Source organism: Anser brachyrhynchus (genome assembly GCF_964034855.1).
Source record: "Anser brachyrhynchus genome assembly, chromosome: 7".
Lineage (NCBI taxonomy): Eukaryota > Metazoa > Chordata > Aves > Anseriformes > Anatidae > Anser > Anser brachyrhynchus.
The window spans coordinates 18,109,028-18,124,820 of NC_137701.1; the positions used below are offsets into that span (position 1 = coordinate 18,109,028).

At 38.4% G+C, this 15,793-nt stretch overlaps 1 protein-coding gene and 1 long non-coding RNA gene across 10 annotated transcripts in view; one reads left to right on the forward strand and one right to left on the reverse strand.

Moving 5' to 3' along the window:
• PDE11A (phosphodiesterase 11A) overlaps positions 1-15,793 on the forward strand; it is a 135,180-nt gene that overhangs the window by 88,539 nt on the left and 30,848 nt on the right. For 8 of the 9 annotated variants that reach the window (XM_080599490.1, XM_080599488.1, XM_080599489.1 and 5 more), the window contains 4 exons: positions 4,492-4,638; positions 4,744-4,851; positions 10,539-10,648; positions 13,257-13,347. In XM_080599490.1, the coding sequence (XP_080455616.1) occupies positions 4,492-4,638; positions 4,744-4,851; positions 10,539-10,648; positions 13,257-13,347 (456 nt within the window). The remainder of the gene's footprint in view (positions 1-4,491; positions 4,639-4,743; positions 4,852-10,538; positions 10,649-13,256; positions 13,348-15,793) is intronic. The other variant, XM_080599492.1, reaches the window with a different exon arrangement.
• LOC308198031 overlaps positions 1-15,793 on the reverse strand; it is a 71,552-nt gene that overhangs the window by 5,377 nt on the left and 50,382 nt on the right. The window contains exon 3 of the long non-coding RNA XR_013953545.1: positions 6,371-6,456. This is a non-coding gene — a long non-coding RNA (uncharacterized lncRNA). The remainder of the gene's footprint in view (positions 1-6,370; positions 6,457-15,793) is intronic.

Consider the following 15,793-nt stretch of genomic DNA (forward strand, 5'->3'; position numbering starts at 1 on the left):
GCTTTCACATGCTGAAAACTAGACTTCAATCTCACACAGGGTATGTTTTGGTTTGTAAAACTTTGTGGATTGTTAGGGAAACCCATAAAGTTCCTTTCCTATTTGGAAAGACTGATAATGTTTCCAGATCCTAAAATGGAAAGACACCTATCAAAAGCTTATGGCAGCTATCAGGCTATTCAGGAACTTTGCCCCCTTTCCATTTACCTATTTCAAGGGATTGTTCTTGTACTATTTATAACTATAAATTGATTTAAAGTCAATTTGTTTTTCTCAGTGGCATTAAAGAGTGTAAGAGGTCATTTAATGATATGTTTTGCATACACTTTCTCAACGACTGTATTGGCCATTATGAAGGTGTTAGGGTAGTATATGGCAGAAATTGAAAGTAGGATTAAAAGGAAAGCAATTTGTAGTAACGTTAACCAAGCTGAATGTAAAACCTATATCTCATGCAGGAAACGTGCTCAAAACAGCAGCAGAAGTCTCTCCTTTTGCTTGTGTTGATTGATTGGTGTTCCTCATGAGCGCCTCATTCAGCCCTTACAGCGAGAACCTTGTAAAATGCTCTGCGTGCGTGTATTACACTGCACTTTTCTGACGTGTATATACATGTACACATACTGTCCACAAGAATGAAAGAGTATGAATGAACACTTTATTCTTGTCTAGTTCTATGCTACCGATATAAAGAAAACATTTTATACCACATACATTTTATATGTGCTTCTAAAACTGTGAAACGCTTGTTCTCAGCAGCGCTAAGGTGTAAGCATCAAATAGTAGGTTTTATATGAAGTATTTCACTTTTTAGTGTTTCCATAAAATTTTTGACTCTTTGGTTTTCTAAAGTTCTCCTTTTTAAGTTCTACTCATCCACAGCAGCCCAGAGGCTTACTAATACAGAACCAGAACCACAAGTTTTCTATTCCATAGGCTCTCTTTGATAGCGGCCAGAATTGGGATTCTATAGTTGATAGAGTTGCTCTATGCATTTGGAAGTATGATGGTCATTAATGACATTCAGCTCTTTGGTGACTGCTGACATAGGTTTGGTTAAGGTTCAACCAGTCACTTGTCTCCCAGCTGTTCACATGTGCCAAGCAGGCTGTGAAGCAATTTACATGATAGTGAAGAGCAATGAGGAAAGGAAAATCTGCCTCCTCTCTGAACTGACTACAAAGGCACTATTCCCCCCTCCTGTACCCGCCCCACCCCCAGCCCGTGCACATGTGAGTATGGGGCAGACACAGACCTTGTCCCCGTGCACTCTTCCAGGGGCATGGCGCCCTTTCTCAAGTTGACTACAAGTGGTGAGAGTTTCCCAGCCTGGGAACAGCCAAGTTTGTACTTACTAGGCAAGACCAGATGCCTTCCGTGAGTTAACCCCAACTTGTGTTCATGGCTCCTTTCAACATGTATTTTTTCTTTGATTCCATGGAGTACTGGGATGTGACCAGAGGAGTCACATCCAGCTTTAATTTACTATAAGCTGATAGGAGAGTCATGTGAATCTTTCTCAAGGATGAAGAGCCTTGAAATTACTTGGTCCGCAGGGTAAAAAGACTTCAGTGTATAATGTTCTTAATTGTTTTTAGAAAGAGGAAATTGAACTTCAAAACATTCCAAAGGAAGCAAGCCTTTTAAGTGATCCTAAATCACTGGGGTGCTTTAGAAAATAATTTCACTGTAAGTTGAATTTTAATTGCCTGCCCCTTCCTCTTATTGTCGTGGTACTTTCATCCCCTCTGTTTTCCTGGAAGAGAATGTTATTATTGCTGTTTATTTTAAGAAATCCACTGGAATTTCTCCTGCAGTGCAGCAAAATGTTAGGGCTGGATATGTTTTAATATTCAGTATTATGAATATTTTTTATATCTTTGTAATTAAAAAAATGAAGTTTTAATGACTGCTCTCCTATAAACCCTGGACTGCTGCATTTCCAACATAAGAAGCACAGGACAGACAATGCCAGGTGCAGCCAGAATATTGCTTCATCCCCACAACATATCAATTTTTTTAACATTATTCAAATTAGTCTCAACACTCATAATTCTGTTGTTTCCTTTATTGCTGTTGTAAAGCAAATGGTTCTTTTATACAAATGTTATCTCCTGGCTATTAATTCAGCAGTTATTTTGGATTATGGCACTCCTGTTAAATTTAGGAATGTAAAATCTCATAAATATTTAAAAGTTTCAGACTGACATGGGGAGAAATTGTTTTTGACTTGCTTTGTTAAACTCTTGTTCAGTTTGTAATAGATTTGGAATATATTGTTAATTCTCCACCGTCTGAAAAAGGGAAAAACAGTTGTAGCTGAGCAACTGCTTCAGTTGTACTCCCTTGAATTGTAACAGGTTGGTAAACGTATTTGTTTTCATTGAAAAATAGCAAAGGAAATATCCATCCCCTTTTAAGGGGATAGAAAACATGAAAATGTTAATCAGAGCCCACTTCAGAGTTAATGGAAATGCAGCAATAGGTTTGTAAAGATGGTTTCAGTGAAGCAATTTCAAGCAGGGCTGCTTACAGTCAGGCAGTTCTGTTTCAGCATCTTTGTTCTTTAAACTTCTTTCTAAGAAACAAGTAAAATTGACAAATGCTTTTCTTCCATCAAAGACTTTCTGTATACGGTATGTTTAAAATGCAGTGAGTATATCTACAGAATAAATATTTTAAGTGACTGATAAAAAGTCACAATTTTTGTAAGACTGCTGAAGGTCTAGGTATCAGCGTTTGGGCCAGCGTTCCTGTTTCACATCTAACAGCATCTTCTTTTTCATTACCTCAGAAGTAAATGTGTAGCTTTGCAGCCAGATCTTAAGGAGTATTAAGGCATAAATTATGTTGGTGTCATTTAGAACTATTTCAAATATTTCAACAATTATTCAAATAAAATTTAGAAAAAAGTATTGAATTGATTCAACCTGAATCATTAGGCTAGTGGACAAAGTATGTATATGATTAACCAAGATTGCTTCTCTCCTGCATGCTCCTGAGGTTCTTCAGCTGTGTCCTGGAATGACATGTGATGGGTTGTTTTATTTCCCATGTCAATTAACCTCACTGGCATAACACCGTGACTTTTTGTGGTATTGGCATGCAGCACTGGGCACTGAAGTGAAAAGGCAATTTTCTTCTAGTTAGCAGATGGGTCGGTACCACAATGTTAATACTGTTCTATGACAGGTTTGCACTATCTGCTTGTACATGGTACGGCTGAACCAGCTTAATCTTTGTGTAAAGTAACTATTGAGGTGGTCCTTTTCCTTTGCCTAGAAAAAAGCTTTTTACTTGTCAGTAACTTGTCATAGTTATGGTGCAGTGTTTCAAAATACAAGTTCTTAAAAAGGAAGCCATAAGGTCATCATGTAGAAACCCACAACTGTGAAGGTGAACTTAAAACTGCATGAACAGGTATTTTTATATGCCAGTGAGTACCTGGATGTGCCATGCCAGCTGAGTCCGTGCAAGTTTAACAAATTCAGCATGGTACAGCCCGTGGCCCATGGGCCAGACCCAGCTCCTTTGTGAGATTTCTACCTGACCCGTCACCTTCTCGCTGGAGGAGAGCAAGAAGAGATGCTTCTTCAGCAAAGGCAGGCTCCTCCACCTGTCCTCTCTGGGGAGATGAGTGGCAAGTCTGAAGGGGCATAAGGAAGGGCAAACAAGCCCTTGAGGGTTGACGGCACCTCCGCCTGGCTCCTGCAGATGCTGCCGCTGGGCCACCCAGAACATGTCTATGTGCACAGCTGTATTCATCAGCCAGTCCTGCACAACCACCTTGTATGATTTTGTGTGCATGAAAAGCCCATTCCTCTATTACAAATGGAACACGAATCTGCTGTCTTATGGAAGGAGAAATATATAAGGCTTTTGCTATAGCTTATTAACTTACTGCATGATCAGAATGTTGAAAATTATTTTTATGTTCCTTTGGAAAGTATTTCTTTCCAAACATTTCTTGTATTACTGTTTTGGTTCTGTGAATGTGTAGTGAACAGTATAAAGTGAAGGGCACTTGTACGCTTATGAACATAAAGGCATTTGGACGAAGAAATCCTGCAGAGCAGTATATTTACTTTGCATTTCTGAATGGTAGCGATTAAAATTCACAGCTGCTGGCTGTCCAGATGTTTCTTGCATTACACCATTGTAATTTGCATTGGAATATATCGTGTTACTGCAATAGCTGTAAAGTGGACAGCTCTTCCAGTCTAAATGCTGTACGCAGGTTCCAGTTGGGATGGTGAGCATATTTCCTGATTGTATCTGGTTCTTCTCCTTCCCATTGTTCCCCTTCTCTGTTACCTTGCCCTGTTGGTATTTCTCACATGAAGACTTGTTTTGGTTGGCATTCAAATCAAGCAGGGTTGATTTGAATTGGCAGGTCAGAACAGCTGTATGGGTGGTTTCTTGTAAGAGTGACATGGAAAAAAAGGCCCAGGATTTGAATCAGAAGTTTCCCTTTCCCCTTGGCATTTTCAGGCAGCAAACATCCCTCTGGTGTCAGAGCTTGGCATTGATGACATCCATTTTGATGACTTCTCACTTGATGTGGATGCCATGATTACTGCAGCCCTGCGGATGTTCATGGAACTTGGAATGGTTCAGAAATTTAAAATTGACTACGAGGTAACCATCTGCTCTGCGGAGATATCTGCTGCTTCTGTCTTGGCACTGCTCTGTCCATTTGCACACATTTAGTAGCCCTGGTAAAATTTGTACTTTTCATTTCAGACACTGTGTAGGTGGCTTTTGACGGTTAGGAAGAATTATCGAATGGTTTTATACCACAACTGGAGGCATGCTTTCAACGTGTGCCAGCTAATGTTTGCCATGTTAACTGTAAGTATCCAGCTACAGACACAATCCCGTAGGAGCTTTTATTGCCACGTTGCCTTACCTGTCTAAACATTTTCTAACATTTCTTTTCTAGTTATTATGATATTCATTCATTTGCAATGGATATGCACGCAGAATTAGGTTATTTAACTTAAGGCGGCACATATTTGGCAAAACCTTATAGTGTTTTAGTGACAGTGATACCATAGGCACATTAAGTGACTGAAAACAGATGGCAGTCTCGGAGTGAGCTTGTTATTATGGATCTTGATCTTACAATAATGTTTTCCTTTTGGAACACTTTGATTTGACATTTATTTTAGACTCTTAAATTGGGATGTACTAAAACATGGAAGATTAGTATCCTAAAAAAAGTATTTATTATGTTGACATTAAATATTTTCTTCTCCAGCTTCATCTAGATAGTCGTGGAAGGTACTGCCTTAAAATATTCTAAGATCATCTTCTAACTTAGTGAATGAACTGAACCTTGTACGTTGGATGCTGTAACACTGCTGCATTTTATTAACCTTTATCTCCAACGGTAGCCGTAACTTCTCTCAACATATAAGTTAATTCTTTGAAAGTACCAATGTTTCTACTCTCCTTCCTCCTACCCCACAGCAACCTCACCACATGAAATAATGCATATTTGACCTGTTAATTCTTGCAAAAGTATCAGTAAAAAGATGGTGGTTCTAGATTTTTAAGGTTCTGGTTAATGTAGCAAAAGAGAAGCAGCCTGACGTTGCGTGATGCAGGACTTTCACTGTGCTTTCAAATTTTTTTTTGTCATATCTCCAGATAAAAATAAGAATTCAAATTAAATGAAATGTTAATGCTTTAGTAAATCTCTAATATTCATAAGATGTATTGTCAACCATCTTTTCTTATTGAAGATGGTTGACACATAAGCTTATGTTATATAATTAGAAGAATATTTCTCATTTAAATCTTAGAATATTTTAATGAGGAACCAACAAACAGACTCCCCAAAGCAAAGGCTGCACTTGCAAATACAGGAATATTTTCTTTCCCAGGGACAGAGGAACATTTGACAGAACTAGAAATAAAATTCAAATCTTCTGACTTGTTAACGTAGTCTCTGGTGAACAGTGCTAAACTGCTCACATCTTAACAAAGGAGAAACAAGTTTTTCTGTAAACCTGGGAGATGACATTTTGTAGACAATAAAAATACCTCTGGGCTACTACTATCACCTGGCTGGGGAGCTGTGTTTTGAAGACATCCTAATCAGTAGGTGTTACAGAAGTGCCCTTGCTGAGGCCAGGGATATGACGTGCTGGTTCCCTAATTTTTAATCACTGAATTTTTACACTCTTGTTGCTGAACAGCCTCTGCATTGAGGCTAGTGTTCATGTGCCATCAGTCTGAGCATTATTGGTGGAGACTGCACAGCCTGTGCTGTTCATACAGCAGCGCAGATCACCAGATCAGTCTGTTCCATGCTGAAATGTTTCCGCTGTGTTAAATGGACATTGGATGGGCCATGGCATGTTACCTGCGTGTGGGGCACAGCTGTCTCTGGTGTGGATTCCAAGCTATCCTCCTCGGTTTGGCACGGTCTCTGTGGCACAGCTGCATACCCTGGTCAAGAGTAAAAACAGAGCATGAAGTCCCCTAGCAGGTAAATGTGTTAGGTCTGTTTTGCTAGCTAAAGCTACAGGGGCTAATTTCTATGAGCGTTTACAAATGTGTAACAAGTTGTTATACACCATGAGACAAAGCAAACAGAGATCTTAAATAAAAGAGAAAGTTCACCCCTTTTGGGGGGAGTGAGGTTGTTCAGCAGAGAAAAATTAAAGTTGCTTCTGTTTTCCAGCAGACACTTTCTGTTGACTTTAAGCAAAATCTCATGGTGACATGTGGGCATCGGTAGTTTTTGAAGCGCTATAAACTTGACATGCGCTTTTTTTTTTTTTTGTAATTTCTCTAAAGATGAAAAGCTTTTCATTCTGAGCAATAAGTGGGAAGTCAGCAACGCCATTTGAATGGGAATTGCATTAATTTCTGTTGAATACTCCCGGAGATTCGAGGAAGCCACATCTCCCATCTTCACAAACCTCCTCTGTGAGGAGAAGCGTCCTCTAGATGGAGCTCCGAGGCCAGGTTTGCGGCCGGTTGTTGTTTTGGGTGGGAAAAGCTCTTTCCTACCAGGCACTTCCATCTCAGCTGGAAGTGACTAAATCGGCAGCCAGCAGGGAGGAGGAAGATCTCGGTTTCTTGAACAGCCAGCAGCAGGCCTGCGAGGCTGAAATCTGAATCTACTTTGTAGTTCTCAAAGCAGAATTGCAGGATGCTTTTAGCAATCAGCATGGGGATACAAATATCTGTGGGAGGTAATCTAGGATTTTCAGGCCAAACTCATTTCATTATCCACACTTCTGGTGAATTGAACAAGCGATTGCAAGTGAGTAGCTGGCACATACACTAGGCATTTGGCTTTCCAAGTCCCACCCCGCTTTGCTGCTGCTCTGATAGATATCAGAAGTCTGTCCAGTGTGGGACCCACCTCGGCTGCTCTTGCTTCCAGAGATAGGAAGACTGATCTTGTGAAAAAAGACATGAAAGCGATAGCCGAAAGACATAATAGCACAGGGCTTGCTCATACTGCATTTGCCTTGTTAGGCAACATCCTAGTTAACATGCCTTGGTGTTTTATCTGTAAAAAGGGAAACTTCTCTGCCTTGCAGAGGGGCTCTGGTGATCAGAAAGGTGCTGATTTGTGTAGGATACTTAGTTTTGCAATGTGTATATGAATGTATGTCTATGTGCAAGACTCTTTCCTCCAGTTATTGCAGCCTATTCCTGACTTCTCTGTGAAAGTCAGCAATATTAGCTGCACCACAAATATAAATAAACAGGTCTATTTTAGGGAGTTTTCAAGAAGGTCTTACCGTAGCATAGTAATTTCTAAACCGTAACGTGGTAGCCTGACCACACTCCCACTGAAAGCAGGAGCAAAATTCAGCTGGGCAGAACAAGCCAACCAACAGAAATCCAGCAAAGCTTAAACCAGTTGTTTCACTCCCTTGTCAGCCTTTGGTGTGTCTTCCTGTATGTCTAAATATACATGTTCTCTCTCTCCAGTTAGACACTGGAGAAATATAAGCCCAGTACTATGAGTCATACTCTTGTACTACATACTCTTGTACAAGTATTCTGAAGACAAGCACTGAAGCAAGGCTGCTCCTGCAAGGTAGGAACATCACACGAGAGCAAACCAAAGGATCAAGCCCAGCCTTCATTATCAATGCCTTTGCCTAACCCAGTTCATATTGATACTTTTTCATTTTTACTTTTTGAAGTAAGTAATACAAAATTAAAATCCCATCTGGTGTGCTAATAACAAAACATATAAATGTGGAGCAAGGTATAATGAATGCAATTCATTTCCTCACATGAAAGAATGACCTCCATAACTCACTGGAGACTCTGCCACTCATGAGTTATGGGTCATTCCTTTTCTGGTGAAAATAAATTTTACTGCACCATCGTCTATAGCTATGTATTTTTTCTCTCTGCGTAAATTCAAAAAATGGGAAAATGTAATCCTTTGGTCTGAATATAATGCAAGAAAACAGATATCCTCTTATCATAACATTGTTTTATTTTAAATGATCTTATTAAGTGAAATATGCTATGTTTCTCTCATACATTCAATGACAAGATTTTTGATTAAATGTTGAATTTATTTTTGAGATATTGCTACTGTTAATAAATTTCTTAATCAGTTTTCCTGCATTTATAATGCAGGTTGAATCCTGAAGTTTAATCAAAGCTTCTGTTATGCTAAAGGCTATTTATTGCACCATCAATTTTCTATTATGAAACATCTATTTTAAGTTGCTTTAACTCAGCTTTTGAACATTTTTTCTAGATTGAAACTTGACACATGGTATGTTGTCAGTTACAAGCTTATTTTTATTTTTCTAAATAGACCTTGCTTATTCTTTGTTATATAAGAGCAATATTTAAAAGTAAAAAGAGAAAACACTATTTTTTAAATTATTTTCTTTGCCTGGGTAGCTGCTACAGAAATTTTAAAAAGCAATGCTACTAGGAAGCAGGAGAAGCCCTTTCATAAATATTCAAGTTAATCTGAACACCAGTGGACACTTCCTGAATGGAATCTTTTTTCCTCATATTTGATCTTTTTGATATATAAACTTTGATGCTCAGTTATAAAGCTTTTGTAGCAAGTCCTGCACTTCTTCAGTTCACATTAAAATGTTTTCCTGAGCACTCAGGGAAAGTTGGTTCTCTGTACTGCCTAAGAATTAACTGCAACTGCCTTTCAGACTATGAAAACAGAGAATATTGGGGTTTGAATAAGCATTTATTCAAGTAGAATTTATAGTCTTCAGGGTGAATAGCAGAGTTTTCACATGGTATTGTAGCAATGACTGGCATCTAGGCAGTACGTTCCTACAGAAGTGTAAGGACACCAAATGCCACAGTTATTCATTGTCTTTGTATCGCTTAACACTCTTCTTGCCAGTGGGTGAAAATATTCCCCACTCAGAATCAGTGGAATTAAGGATTTCTTATGCAGTGTTAGTGTTCAGTCTAGCTTTGATCTTCCAATGTAAATGTATTTTATATTTCTTTATTTAATCTCCTCTCATGCTAACTAGAGTATGTGGCTAGTCAGAGAGTGTGGTTGGAGCCTGGCACTATGGAAAGACGAGTGTTAATGATTTTCCAGCTCAGTCAGTCCTTTTAACAGGCAATGTGCCCTTGTGCTTCTGAAGAGCTGAAGTACCAGGTTGTTTCTGCTGAGGGTAAGGTGCAAGGCACCAGACAAGGGGTGTCCCACGCAGCCTCTAGTACCTCCTCAAACAGGACCTGCTCAGGATGCCTGAGGTTAGCAACAGCAGCAGTGTTTCTTCTCTGGCATGAGGCAGTTCAGGGAGAAAAACTGCTATAGCAGGTCTCCTCTACGAGGAGAGGTATAGCGGCAAAAAATGTTGGTAGGTCAGCTCTCCATTCACACAGGTGTACCTGAGGTGGTCATGGGGAATTTTGGTACATACATTTTCAAAATTCTTTCTCAAATTCAAGAGGGTATCTGCAGCAGAATTATGCAATTTGAGGTATTTCCCCTTTAAATCATGTCATTTCATTTCATATGTCCCAGATAACAAATCACTTAATAGTTCATAATAGTTCCATAGACTATATTTTAGCTGGCTTCTTTTATACCTCTTTTGATTTAACATCTTAGATATCTCTGACTGTAGGGATTAACTAAAGTGATCACCTCAGGATTGAAGAAATCTGTGTTAAAGTACTTCTCTGAACAATAATTTCAAAACAAAATCAATTTTGTTTTGTATTTCTATGGTATGAAATTTCAGTTGCTATCTTAGTGTGTAGTTATTGGTGGTTTTTTCCATCTCTTTTTGCCTTTAGTGCCTTCTGGGTCGTGGGGAAATGGCATGCTGCAAATGCAACAGAGAGATAATAACAGATCACTCCAAGAACGTTATCTATTCTGCTAACCATCTAACATACAGCAGGGAACATAATATGACAATAAAGCATTTATCTTCTCCTTACTGAAATGTTCATGATATCAAAACAAAGTTGACTGTTGCTCAATGGACTATCATTACTTATCCTTTTTGTTACAGATAGTTACAGATGCTATTTTTTTCTGCTTTCAGACAGCAGGATTTCAGGAGATTTTGACTGAAATTGAAATTTTAGCTTTGATTGTGGGATGCTTATGTCATGACCTTGACCACAGGGGAACCAACAATGCCTTCCAAGCCAAGTAAGTTTTCTAATTCTTATTACTTTAATTTGTTTTTCTTCCACAGAAGAGCAAAAGGTGACCGAGGATAAAGAATGAAGCATTAATTTCAGGCCTCCCAGGCCAAGGCTAAGTATTCCTATTCCTGTATGTAGTAAGGGACTATCCATCTTTATAATTCTCTGTTCTTTGTGGTAACTGTTGGCTTGTCCTTTGTATCAGGCTGTTGACTGGGTTACTCCTTGTGAACAGACACCAAATATTGAAACAAGGTACCAAAGCCTGATGTTCCCCTCAAGCTCAGGTATCTCACAGGCAGATTCTTACATTACCTATACAACATCTTGCTCTCTGGATCATTTGCAATTCTCAGAATGATTTTTATTCTATTCAAAGTGGTCAGGACCTGATCCGGCAACCCTGACTCACGCTTATTTTTACTGTCTAGGCTGCTGCCCTCAGACATGTTACTGAAGTAGCCAGAGGTTAATGGAAAGTTTGCGGGTACTTCGGACTGTGGTGGTAAGGGAACTCTGTCGACCAAGGTCAAATTGTTTCCAAAATCTGTGTTTGAAAGGCAGTAGGAAATGTCCCCTGACAACATCCTGGACAAACTGTGAAATGAAGCTGTCAGACACGGAGATTCCTTCTCCAAATCCTGTGTGGTTTTCTTCGCTCCCTGGGCCCTCTACAGTCAGAAAATGAGACCCTGAGGCTCTCTTGTTCTGCAGAACTCAGAATGTGTTTGCAGATTTGTCTGTTTTGCATTACTGCTAATCCTACACTGTGACAGGAAGTGGTCAAATGGTTGTCCAAAGTATTTGAAAGACAGGGTGAAGGTGTGTTGGCCTATTGTCATACCCTTTTATATGCAAAGATAGCCTGTTTGTTGCAGTGTGTATGTGCACTGGCTGCGGCATTTCTGGGGGTGAGTAGCCTCAGTGAACATCACTCAAATTGATGTTTCTGATATTCGCTAAGCCACCATTTCCTGAGCTATTGCTGCTGCTGTACAGTCTCAATGAAACAATGACACTGTCTGGATCTTCAATCACCACAGCAAGAAAAATCAATTGCAGTGCTCAAGACAGAGCTCGTGGTGCAAAGGTTACCAAGCACCGCTAGATGCATGTTTGCAGCTGAATCTTGAAGAGAATCAAAAAAGACGAGACAAATGGGAAGTTCAGCTGATTGATGTTTATGTTCCTAATTTACCAACATGAGACCTGAGATTTACATCCAGACCATTTTAGGCTCTGATTAAGTTAACCACTTCTCTACTGTAATGTTACCCAACCGTATCTCCTGTGCAGAGGGATGGCTGAGTTAAAGGTAAAGGTTTTAGTGTTAGACTGCTATCACTTATACTTCTTTGACAACTGAGTACAAAGAGGAGACTACCATTTTACGACTCCATAAAGAAATTGCTGAAGACATTTAACAAAAGACAAACATTACTACACATATAAAATATCCCTGAAAATAGAAGCTGCAGTTTTCATACAGCAGCTATGATTTATTCCTCTAACTTGACTTACAGATTTAAGCATCACATTTTCCTATTTTATCTTCAGTGTTCAATGCTACTGTTCTATGTGATGAAAGTTCAAGAGGTATACGATGAAGGCAATATCACAGCTGTCTGAAATGGCTCTGTTATATATCTCAACACTGTGTTCTCTAGGGATGATGTTTCCTGGACATCCTTCTCTCTAATATAGCTGCTTCTGATAATTAAATATCAGTATGGTGCAGTTTTATAGTATATGCTCCTAGGAGACTCTTTCTGTTTGTCTGTAGCATAATCTCTTATTCTCATTTCTTTGGAAAGAAAACCCATCTTGTCACTCAAGGCTGGGTCCCAGAAGTGAAGTAATGGTGAACAGTAACTGTTCTGACAGTCCAGTCCAATTCTCTGCACCTTCCAACAATTTTCAATGCTACAATTGGTCATACAGTTTTCAATTGCATTGTCTAAGTTTTTGCTATTTAAACTTGAAAAATCCACCTGCTCTGTGCATTTTGAAGCTTAATTTTGTTTTAGACAATAAACATGATCAGAAAATACATTCTAGACAGAGGCTAAACTTTTATATTTACTGCTCTCACTTCTGGTTTTATGTCTACCTTAATTTTTTAAGTGTATGGTTTCACATATAGACAAGACTTCACAGCATTTGCAGTTCTTTTGTTTGTTTGTTTTTTTAAAGCATTTGTAGCCACCCTTTGTAATCCATTGTTTTTACATCTATTAAAAACTGAAAATGAAAGGTAATAATAGAAGAGCTAGTCCCTTGGCACCTGCTCAAGGACGTTACTGCCTGCTTTTACTGCATAGTGGTGCGTGCCTGTGCTGCTGCATTGCTGAGGTGCTTTGGAAGTTGCATTCCAAAACTTCATGGAGTTCCAGGAATATCTTTAGTCAGATGATGGTATTTAGCAAGGTCTGGAACATAAATGCCGTGTATTTGGCTTTAAGTGACTGTTTTGCTCTGGCCAACTCTCTCAAGTATGTTTGCTGACATGGAGAAGGCAAGTGTGGCTACATGCTTTCATTACTAAATTGTCTCTGAAACCTGCTTTGTAAGCAGACGAGCAGTATTTGTTGACTCCCTGTGTTCTGTTTCAGGAGCGGATCAGCCTTAGCTCAGCTCTACGGCACCTCTGCTACCTTGGAGCACCACCATTTCAATCATGCTGTCATGATTCTCCAAAGTGAGGTACAAAAGCATTACTATTAATCTCACTGTAAGCTGTTGGGCAGTTTCAGCCAGGGAAAGGAAATACCACACACAGTACCTTTTTAATGCCCTCTCCTTGAGGAATTATTTATTGGTTACCTCAAAGGTCACAACTAGCACAAAATTAAACAACTACAAACGCTGATCATAGATCCCAGAGATTATATCTGTCTCAATCAGCTAGGGGCAAGGAGAACATATCCTAATCATATTGTCAGTTTTTCTCAGTCTTCTAACATCCTGCTCAGTGCTGTATAGGGAGACAAAATGAGCTCTTACCTTTCCCCACAGGTGTTGTATTCAGTGTATCTCAGTCCTTTACTGGACCAATTTAATTTCTTTGACAGACTTTATGTAATCACTATTTTTGTGGTGGATTTGCATTATTTTCCTAAATGACTTCTTTTAAATTAATGTCAGCAATATTGTGCTGTCCAAAGTACGCTAGCTGTTTTGCAGATTCATATCAGGACACAGTTCCTGCCTAGAACACCTTATGTGCAACAGTATGCAGCATGTAGTACCCTAGAGATGTCATAAGTGGGAGAAGTAGAAAGATGCACAATCCTTATGAAACAGTGGATGCATTTTTTTAATATACACAGATAGCTTGTTACAAAATCCATTCAATATATACAAAAATGAAAGTGTTGTTCATACAGCACAATCAGAGACTGTATGCTGATCTGCAGTAACTTTTGAAGAGCATCTGGGGATGTCCCATGGCAAATGAGAACAGGGTGATGGCTTTACTCTGTGTGCAGTGTCACAGTGATCAGTCATGAGATGCTGACTGTGGTTTTAGTGTTCAGTTGCTCAACATTATATTTAAAATGTAGAAATGGGAAAAGAGAGCCCCAGCATGAGATTTAAACAACTCAATCTGCTCAGTTTAGCCTAGCTCGTCTAAATGGTGATACCCAAGTAAATGGCTCCTTATACTAGCAGAGAAAGGTATAACAAAAAGCAGCATTTGAAGGCTAAACAGACTAGTTCAGAAAGGGAAAAAGGAAGATTTGTTTTAAAACAATGAGGCTGTTCGACTGCTGGAATAAGCTTTCCCACTTCTTGAAGTTATCATGACTGAATGTCCTTCCAAAGATAGGCTTAATACATGGATGACTTTATGCAAGTTTATAGCTCATGTCAGACTACATGCTTTAAAAGAAAATCCAGCTTAGAAATAATAATGAAAAAAAAATTACAAAATAATGTTTTGTCTTGGAATCTACTTCTTTTCTGGATTCTTCCTGGAATCTAGCTGCTTTTGTAGATGTAAAATATTACTTGAACCAAAAGTCTGCTTTGGTCATTCAGGCAGCTTCTTCTCCTCATCTGTGGACAAGAGAATTAATCACAGAGGATTTTTATCCAATAGATACTGTCTATTAATGGGAACACAACACCACTCGGTTTGGAATAAATACACATTTACATCTTCCAATGCTCTTACATAGATGCACCAGTTTACACCATCTGTGTAAAATAAGTTGAAACTAGATTATATCCTGTGCACTGATATTCTAGTCTCTCTTTACTATCTAGGATGAAACATAGAATATTGCATTATTTCTGTAGATTCTTATCATGGCGGACAAAAGAGCTATTTATCCTTTACTCTTGACATACTAGCTTCAGTATAAGTGATATTGAGCTTTGTAGTGGTATGGTTTTATACATGATGAAACAGGCCAACAAGGCAAACAATGTTATAGATTAACAGACACTTTGGTAAATTACTCCTGTTGTAATAGCTGCTGTTTTCCTGATACTTTTTTTTTTTTTTGATTACTCTTGTTATAAGTTTGGTTTTCATAGATAAGCTTTAGATTTTCAAATCTTTCTCATCACTTACCTAAAAATAATTTTTAAAAAAATCAGTCACAGAGAGATCATCTTTTATGTATGACAAATTATTTTTTAGACCAACAATTAGCTGATTTATTTAAATAAAGAAATTGTTATCATCTCTACCTCCAGACCTTATCTTGTCTATGTCCTCACACCATCATGGTTATAAAAATTCTGTTGCTGGAAAATTCCCATTTTTAAGTTCATTTTAATATTCCTAAGCAGTAGATGGCAGTGCATACTGAATGCATGCATTACAGTGCAAAATGTCACCAAAATAAGATTCTGTTTAGCAAGAACATTGTTGTTTCTACAGGTTATTTAAAAAAAAAAAAAAAAAAAAGTATAGTACTTTTATTTATGTGAATTTAATCCTATGTGAGTAGTGCCACAGAAACCACTTCTGTAAGATTACTGTTAGAATTTTTCATTAATTTTGTTTCTTTCAGCTTATTTTCTCCTGGATTTCATAGAGAAATTGTAGGATCTCTGTCCCTATTATTTTTTCAGAATTTGTAACAAAAGCACCTCTCTGTTCTTGAATAACAGTATTAAATGGTTTTCTTCTCTTCAT